Consider the following 9890-nt stretch of genomic DNA (forward strand, 5'->3'; position numbering starts at 1 on the left):
ACACGTCTGTTTTACTCCAGTATTGTAGTTTGAATTCAGCTGAACTTCCCTTGCTCCCACAGGACGAATTCTCTTAGAACTGAAATTTGTGGTTTATAAAAGGTTAGGTGGATTATTGGAATCTGCTGTGGCTGCTGCCTCTGCTGCCATGCGGAGTCGTCCACATGAGGGGGGTGTCTGGCTTTGTTTGCCCTTTTGCGGGTTTGCTCCCTGTCCTGCTCTCTGCTTGGTGGACCTGAGCTGTGATGTATCTGTTTCCCACCATGCTGCTCACTTAAGCCCTCTAACCTCCTTGCTCTACACTGATATATAACACACAAGACTGGTACTTCTCTGCTAGAGCAGACGGTGCAACAGCTGTCCTCATAAGGCAGTAATACAGTAAGTCTGCAGGATCAGAAAACATGATCACTTTGAAGGAACGCTCTTGACAGCTATATGTTTATGTATGTACATTTGTGCTCAGTTAAGACTTAGAGGCCAACATAGCAAAATTCTTCTTCTACCCTTGTCTAAGCAAAAAGAAAAATGCTAAAAAGTCACTTTCCTTTCTGGTTGTATTTTCAAAATGCTTTGGTTCCCCTCAGGGCTAAGAGAATATCTACAAAAAAAAATGCATAGCTGTTAGAGGGGGTGGTGAATATTTGGAGGTGAATTCCCAACCAGGGGTGAATCCAATACACTGTGGGAAGTCACCCAATATTCAAAGGACTCAGAGATCTGATAATCTTGAAATTTGAAAACAAAAGCAAGACCAGGGCTGCATTTACTGATAAGAGAACTTGGAAGAAAATATTCCAAAAAATATCAAAAAAAAAAAAGAAAAAAGCCAAGCCAACTTTTGGATTTGGATTTGAATCAGTCTCAACACCTATCCTCTTAACCCATCAATTGGATGTCATCATGTTTATATTCATAATTTAAAAAATAATGATGTATTATCCAAATTAGAAAGTTAGATTTCTCTTCTTTTACTTTTTTAAGTTTTTCAATTAAATTATTAAATTATTAAATTATATTATTATATTTTTCAAAAATACAAGGCTGCGGGTGTGTTTGATCTCTCAACTGCTACATAAAACAATAAGGAGGCAGAGTCAGCTTTTGCTTTAGTCTGGACACACTGTGCATACAGAGCACACAGTGGAGGATCTGCCTACACTGTGAGAAAACAAGCCCCAGTGACAAAAGGTTCAGCTCTGTACCTTGTTTTCTCACAGGAAAAATATTCCCTGCAATTCAGGACCCTGCAGTGTTGTATACGTTACAGCTGCTAATACTGAACTTTGTAAGCTTCATTTTACATGTCGTAGATTTAAGTGTGATCTATCCTTGGATAGAAATTATACAGGCTCGATTGCCTGCGGCTGGCATTTTTCAGTCCACGCTAATGCAAAATTACCTTCATAGTGAGGAATTGAGTGATGGCTAACACGCCAGCTCTGATCAGTTGCAACATAAAGCTGGGATTCTCCACAAAGTGCAATGGCATGTGAGCCCTTCGCCAGGAGCAATTGCAATTAGTTGCAAGACGAGGGAAAACTGGAGTAAAATTCTAGAAAACTCCTTCATACCAGAAACACCGAACAATTAGGAGTTTCAGCCTACCTGTTTTGTGGTGTGACAGTTTCACTCTAGCATGCCTGCCAGCAGGACGAGCTCACCAGTTTGACCATACTGTACTTCTGCAGAGCTAAGGCCATAGTTTGGGAGAGGGAATTGTTTACAAAGGTCCAAAGGTTTAAAGGTACATGGTACATGGAAAACTGGCAAACTGCTCTCTGATTTACAGTTTATTACTTGCTGGTTACAGTTAACCCACTGTGAACCCCAAGGCATTATAGCCCAATTATTTAAGAGTATGCTAATTTACAAATCTACCTCCATATTACCCTTTCCCCATAGCTTTCACAATAATATATATAGGTTTATGTAGGACAAAATCAAAACACAATGAGAGGCCACACTTAAAATGAGTTTGAATTATTAGGTAGCCTACAAAGAATTCAGGTCATGATAATGTTACCTTTTAAATACGTTCAGCATTGGTACTACTGTCTTGAAACTATCTTGATTATAATGTTGATATAGAATACTATTCAAGTAAATGAAACATTAAATTTTCAGATTTCTTTAACAGAGGTTGTGTTTTGCTATTAGCTATTGTTTTCTCAAGCTATCCCTTACTTAAATATTTAAGGTTTTACCTCATGGTGAACTTAAATACATTTAACGAATTATTTGAAGCAACAGCAGCATGGTCAGCGCCTCCGGCTGCCGCTCTTGAACTACACACTCACTCTGTGACTGCAGACACTGTGATTTACTGCAGGAAGAATCTGATGATCTTTAGACGAACAATAATTTTCCTCAAAAACCTAAATACTCTTGTTTTCATAATCCACCACTGGGATACAAGGGAACAGGTGCGGTAGATAAGATGCGTAAAAGTTTGATTGACCGCAGTAATGACAGAGGGAATGACAGGTCAAAAGAGATGCAGCACATAGAGAGATAAGCAAGTTACTGCTATGCATGTCACTTATCCTACAGGACATATGGAGCTGTTTGCTTGAAAGCGCAAAACATTGACAAGACAGGAACATATTGATGTGAAGATCAAACTATTCTTGCGGCTCTTGGGGCCGTGGTAAACAGAGAGCAGCTGTCGTAACATATTCCTGATCTGGCTTGTACAGTTGACCCAGTATAAAAACCACAGGCCTTATAGCTTGGATGCCTGATTCATCATTAACCAAGACTCTTCAGTCCATCAGACAGCTTCATAAAAACAGCTTCATGGTGTGATTCTGAAAGAAATGCTTTAGTTCTCCATTGAATTCCATGGCATTCTACACTGGGAAATCTATCAAAAACTTTTGGAGCTAAATGGTAAATGGACTGCATTTATATAGCGCTTTTCTAGTCTACCGACCACTCAAAGCGCTTTACAACAATGCCTACATTCACCCATTCACACGCACATTCATACACCGATGGCGGCAAGCTACCACGCAGGGTGCTGGCACAACCATCGGGAGCAATTTGGGGTTCAGTATCTTGCCCAAGGACACTTCGACATGCGGACTGGAGGAGCCGGGGATCCACCTTCTGATTAGTGGACGACCCGCTCTACCTCCTGAGCCACAGCCGCCCCTAGCTATTGGTTTGTGATCTCTCAAAATGATGAGTCAGCAATTTGTCCTGTCATTTCTCAAACAAGCGTTCCTAGTGTTTTTTTATGGTTGTATGCTGCACTTGTTATTATGCACTATATGATAATAAGAGTCTCCCTGTCTCTGCTCTCTCCCTGTGATTTGTTGTAATTTATAGGCCTACCTCTTGGCCATGTCACCATTGTAAATGGGAAACTTCTCAATTACCACCTGGTTAAATAAAGGTAAAACTAATAACTTAAGTCTATTTACTCTACTAGAACTTTGATTATCCCCCATAATCATCCCCACTTGCCCCTTTGCTTATGGATAATATTCCACACTGAAAAGTGCATTGGACAGTTCATAGCAGACAGAGATACACATTGCATTAAAGCATTTGAGGACAATGACACAATCAGAAAAGGCCAAATTGATTATAATAATACTGTGTGGGTTACCACTTGCTAAGAAATAACAAGAGTGTTTATACAGGTGCTTGGTGTTTGGAGTCCAGGGGATTCTGCATGGAGTCGGCATGTCTTACCGTCCTGGTTAGTTTTACGCAGCACCTCTTGACTGCACACCCTCTTGAGTGCATCCCTATGGAGTTACAGCTAACGGCAGCTGGTCAAAGCTCTCCTCTATATGCCTCTTTAAGTCAATATTTGGGAGACAGCTTAGCATAACACATACAGTACGTCAGGATTAACACCCACTGGTACAGACAAGATTTTTTTTAACAATTATCACAGTATTTTTGGGTCATTCTGCCTTGGCTGATGGCCAAATGGCACTTTTTTCACATCTAGTGTATGATGTTTCAACATATGACAGTAAAATGGCATCACGTAGTAGGAATGAAATATCTAAATAAAAAATAAGACAAGTGCATGCAAGATAAGTGCATGATCAGTGCAGCTCATCAAAGAAAACACCAGAATGAATCATTCTGCTTTATACTTTCATCCATTACTGATTCATTTCCATTTTTAATTTAAAAACAGACATCAAACATCAAATTTTGGGGTAAATCCATCGCATGTAGAAGCACTCAATACAGATTTCCAACATGGTCCTCGAGTAAGGAAATATATTGAATGTCTATTATTCTATCGTGGTCTTAAAGACATGCAGGATAAACAGGCAAATATCATTTTGGAATTTGCCCATCCTAATCCTTATTACCCCATCATGTTATATCCCATATCCAGGACTTTTCTGACCTCAACGTCTGTGTAAGCAATGAGTATAGTTGGAGTTTCTTTGTTTTTCACATTCCAAATGTGCTGTGGAAAGTGGCATAAGCACAAGTTTTTGAGAGCACATGTCATGTATACATTGGGTTCACACAAATATAATCACTTTAAAACTACAAAACATTTCAATTTATACAATAAAATGCCCGCTTTTTGCAATTACTCATATGAATTTTCTATTCACAAAGCAACTGCACTTTTTTGAACTTGTGGACGTGAATACAAAGTAGTTTTCATACTATAGAGTTAGTTATATAGTTATATAATGTAATTACTACCCTACTGAAAGAATAATTCACAATAAGTAAGTTGAATGAAGAAAACTCCTATGAAATACGTATTCCAGACATACATGAAGAAATGAGAACTTAAGAAAGCAAATAGATAGTAAGCTGCGGGTCAGTGGGTGAGCCAAGGTTCCTAAACAGATTGACACTTCCTCTTCAGACAAAACAGAAATGTGCTGAGTTCTGGAAGTGTGACAATGCGGTTTGCAGAAGGGGAAGGGGAACATAAGAGTCACGTCGCCGTACCCCTTTCACACAAGAAGGGCTTCCCTCATTTTCATAACCTCCTCCCCCCTATTCCCTTCATACACCGACTCTAAATTTCCCTTCTGACGCATACAAATACTCTCATTCTATTTTCGCTCTCATTCATTTGTGGTTTCAAGGATCCCTTTCAGTTTTGTTATGTATTTCCTTCCCATTTTAAGAAATTTTCTTTTTTTTTTTAAAAACAAACTGCATTTTCTGCTACACTCTAATGTGAAACTAAATGCATCATTTGGTTTATGATCCATAAAATATCTTTTAAGTATATGATATTGTTCTGAATAATGGCCACTGGTCCAATTTCACAGATGGGGATTAAAGGGGTAGACCATGGTTTTAAGTAGCCTAAAAAGTACTCGCAGAGTTCGATCTAAACAATGCAATGCAAAGTCAATGGGCTTGACAGCAATAGCTTTGAAAATTATAATCACAATAAATGATACATAACAAATATATCTTGAAAGGGAAAACATTTAAGAAGGATCACACTCTGATTTTTCTAAACCACAAATAGCTGAGGTGTGACAACATCCATTTTCAGTCTTCCCTGGGTGTTTTTATCCAAAGGATCTGTCTTGGAAAAACGCTGCAGCTTGGAGTGTGTGTTGTTGTTGCCTAAGATACAAGCTGAATTTTTGCTATTGACAAAGTTGCAACAGTCCTTTGGTTTGAACGCAATAGGGCCTTTTAGATTCCAAAGGAGAACCTGCTTGTTGACCAAATATGGGCCAACAAACAAAAACCACAAGAAGTTTAAAATTAGGGTAAAGATCTGCAAGTGTTATCTGAAGTTGGGTAAGATGCATGGTTAATTAGGTCAGGTAGAATTCCACAAAATAGCAACTGAATAATAAAAAAAAATGCCTTTATGTACACATAAAATGTTTTCTCATTGTTTGCCATCAATTTATTTGGTCCAAACTATACAAATGTGAAGATTCTGATGATCTTTAGACGAACAATAATTTTCCTCAAAAACCTAAATACTCTTGTTTTCATAATCCACCACTGGGATACAAGGGAACAGGTGCGGTAGATAAGATGTGTAAAAGTTTGATTGACCGCAGTAATGACAGAGGGAATGACAGGTCAAAAGAGATGCAGCACATAGAGAGATAAGCAAGTTACTGCTATGCATGTCACTTATCCTACAGGACATATGGAGCTGTTTGCTTGAAAGCGCAAAACATTGACAAGACAGGAACATATTGATGTGAAGATCAAACTATTCTTGTGGCTCTTGGGGCCGTGGTAAACAGAGAGCAGCTGTCGTAACATATTCCTGATCTGGCTTGTACAGTTGACCCAGTATAAAAACCACAGGCCTTCTATTTAGCTTGGATCAATTTTGCAAAAGAAAAGGTCAGGGTTTTTAGAGGTCTGCCTGATTCATCATTAACCAAGACTCTTCAGTCCATCAGACAGCTTCATAAAAACAGCTTCATGGTGTGATTCTGAAAGAAATGCTTTAGTTCTCCATTGAATTCCATGGCATTCTACACTGGCAACTCCTGCCAATCTATCAAAAACTCTTGGAGCAATTGGTTTGTGATCTCTCAAAATGATGAGTCAGCCATTTGTCCTGTCATTTCTCAAACAAGCGTTCCTAGTGTTTTTTTATGGTTGTATGCTGCACTTGTTATTATGCACTATATGATAATAAGAGTCTCCCTGTCTCTGCTCTCTCCCTGTGATTTGTTGTAATTTATAGGCCTACCTCTTGGCCATGTCACCATTGTAAATGAGAAACTTCTCAATTGCCACCTGCTTAAATAAAGGTAAAACTAATAACTTAAGTCTATTTACTCTACTAGAACTTTGATTATCCCCCATAATCATCCCCACTTGCCCCTTTGCTTATGGATAATATTCCACACTGAAAAGTGCATTGGACAGTTCATAGCAGACAGAGATACACATTGCATTAAAGCATTTGAGGACAATGACACAATCAGAAAAGGCCAAATTGATTATAATAATACTGTGTGGGTTACCACTTGCTAAGAAATAACAAGAGTGTTTATACAGGTGCTTGGTGTTTGGAGTCCAGGGGATTCTGCATGGAGTCGGCATGTCTTACCGTCCTGGTTAGTTTTACGCAGCACCTCTTGACTGCACAAATACACACCCTATAAAAGCAGCACTAACTCCACTGAAAGCTAGATGCGCTTAGGGTTTTGTTTGCCATCTCGGATTTGTAGCCTCTGTTTGTGACTCCCTCTGCTCAAGAAAAATGTATGCAGCTGTCACGCTCTTCGTCTCTATGTGTTTGACTGCCACCACCCTTGCAGACCACCACCAGCCTTGCCGTAAGAATGCTTAGTCTGATTATTTATGTAGTACATGTTTCTGATATTTAATTATGTATTACCTATCTGTTAGGTTGGTTTGTTACTAACCAAACACTGTATTCTGTTAGTTGACTAGTTTTCCTATTTGAGACTACAGCAAAATGCCTTAGTTACCTTATTATGTCTAATCTCTGTGTTTTTGGTATTGCCATGTGTATTTACCTATGAAAACCCCTCTAACTGATATTGTTGTCTTTCAGATTCACCCAATATGACAGGACAAATGTCAGTGGTGAGTTTCCCCAAATTAACCAATACACCTTCTGGTACTTTTTATGCCACCAGGATTGGAACTTTTTTTTTTTTTTTTTCCGTAAAATTAAACCCTCTCTCTTTCTCTCTCAATTTATGTTTTCAATGAAACCAGATGAATCTAAAGGGTGACATTAAAGCCATTGGTGTATACACGTATGATTCTCTGGCCAAGAAACTACGATTCAGATCAAATGAGACCGAAGCCTTTAACACTTCACTGACTCTGGATGTGCTGATGTTTTTTGAAGAGGTAACAGTGAATTGTCACTTTTAAAAAAAAATATATATATGTCACATTTCAAGCTGAACCAAGTCATTTTGCGCTTTTGTGTTTTGAATCAGTGCTGTTGTGTCACTGTTCCATCTGACAGGGGGTATTCTACGAGATCGACAGCAAAAACCAGAGCTGTGAGAAGAAATCTCTGCAATCAGTCCACAACCCTCTGGAAATCCCCTCCGATGCCAAGTCGATGTCTACGATAACTATAGGAAGTGCATCCATTGAAGGGGAAGGACTGAAGGTCAATGTATGGCTAGGGACAGTGCCAGAAACAAAAGGTGAGATAGACACTATAAAAAATAACAGGCCTACACTTGGATTTTTTGGACCAAGTTATAGAAAGTGTACACTGATGGCATTCTGAAGTCTGTGTCTGTGTTTTTTTCAGCACATTACTCTATTTCTTCAACCATGGGATGCTTGCCTGTGAGCTCTCTCCACTTTCTTGATTCAACAACGATCCTGTTCAGGTTGGTGATTTCATGATCCGCCTAGAGCAGTTTTTTTGGAACTTTCCAATATCTGTTGGTTGCCGCAAAACATTCCCTCTAAGAGACACGGGTGGTGGTGACCAGGGTTGGGGTCAATTCATGAATGAATTGATCAATTCAAAAAACCTGCAGGAAACAGAATGTGAATTAATTTGCAATTTCAATAAGTTGAATTCAATGAAATTCTGTGAAATTCCATGTTTTTGTTTTTCTTACCACATATCTGAGATTACGTGTATTATCAATACTGAATATCATAAAATGTTAAAGGAACCTTTCAGGCGGTATTTGATGCAGAACATGTAATCATAATACACACGATTGAATGTATTTGATTTGTTTAACTGTCTTTTATTTGTTTCATGTTTGATTTATAATGTTTAACAAGTCAAGACAGCCTCTCTCAGAAGTGGAATTTAATGGAATTCAATTCTGTTTCCTGTCATTCCAATTCAATTCACATTCTGTTTCCTTGGGTGACATTCCAATTCCAATTCCAACTCCAGGAACTGAATTGCAATTTACGATGCATTCTCAATTCAGTCCATGAAAGGCCCCAGCCCCGGTGGTGACTGTCCTCTCTGTGTGAGCAAAACGTCCATGTCATTTTTTGTGTCACTTTTTCTCACAGCAACCTGCAAATTGAAACCGAGATCAAGGACCCGGACCTCCTCACCCTGCCTTCCTTTTGCGAGGGAGAGCCTGTGGAGGAGACGCCTGAAGGGACAGTAAACAGCTTCGTCAATCTGTTCATCTAGAAGGAGCCTCGCCGACAGAGAAAATCCAACCCCTTATCCAAGTGTGGCCAGCCAAAACTCTAGACATTTCTCTCCTTCTCGTGTGTGACTCGAGTGTTCTGCATGATACCTGCACTGCATCATATTCTCACCTTGTTTGATCTTCCACTCCCCTATGAACAGATGGCTTTGAATGGGTCATAGGCTACATTTTGATGTAAATGAAGGAGACATGACATGGATTATAGAATTAGTCATAATTACTAACAACAGTTGGCGGCTTTTCAAGTTGGTACTGCTTACAAAACATGTAAGATATAATTAATGGAACAATAAAATGTTAAAGCTGTTGAAGGTGTACTTTGATTTTGTACTTAGCCTATCTCAGCTCATCATGATTGGTGAGATTATTGGCCTGATGATGTTGACAAAACATTAACAGGAAAATATAATTCACAAGTTATTCCAATGATCTTGCACAGTTGAGTTTGAATTTGTAAATGTGTCCAAGTTTCACCGTAGGCTAGAAACAAAAGAGCCACACATTTCAGAGCTGATCCACTGATGCTGAATGGGAGACTGACTGTGGACACGACACCATACCAGTGCCCAGTGTGACTTTACCTGTTAACACTACAATGAGCGCTATGAATCCACACCTGGATACTATGATTCTACAGTCAGTCTCCAATTCCTTATCGGTGAAGCAGCTCCATTTTTTTTTTTTGCCTGGATCACATCACAGAATTTAACAAGGATCTCTGGTTTCTAGCTTTGGGAAAGAGTGTGAAGAGTTCTGTTCCAAAAT

The 9890-nt window shown here is 39.1% G+C and overlaps 1 protein-coding gene across 1 annotated transcript; it reads left to right on the top strand.

The window, feature by feature from the left end:
• Nucleotides 1-7147: 7147 nt before the first annotated feature.
• Nucleotides 7148-9406, top strand: epd (ependymin). The gene is made up of 6 exons (XM_071916639.2): nt 7148-7277; nt 7520-7551; nt 7687-7824; nt 7946-8132; nt 8243-8324; nt 8977-9406. Exons 1-6 carry the CDS (start codon nt 7202-7204, stop codon nt 9101-9103), a joined length of 642 nt encoding a protein of 213 aa, XP_071772740.1. The 5' UTR covers nt 7148-7201; the 3' UTR covers nt 9104-9406.
• The last annotated feature ends 484 nt before the right edge of the window (nt 9407-9890 follow it).

The sequence above is a fragment of the Centroberyx gerrardi genome, chromosome 11, assembly GCF_048128805.1.
Source record: "Centroberyx gerrardi isolate f3 chromosome 11, fCenGer3.hap1.cur.20231027, whole genome shotgun sequence".
NCBI lineage: Eukaryota > Metazoa > Chordata > Actinopteri > Beryciformes > Berycidae > Centroberyx > Centroberyx gerrardi.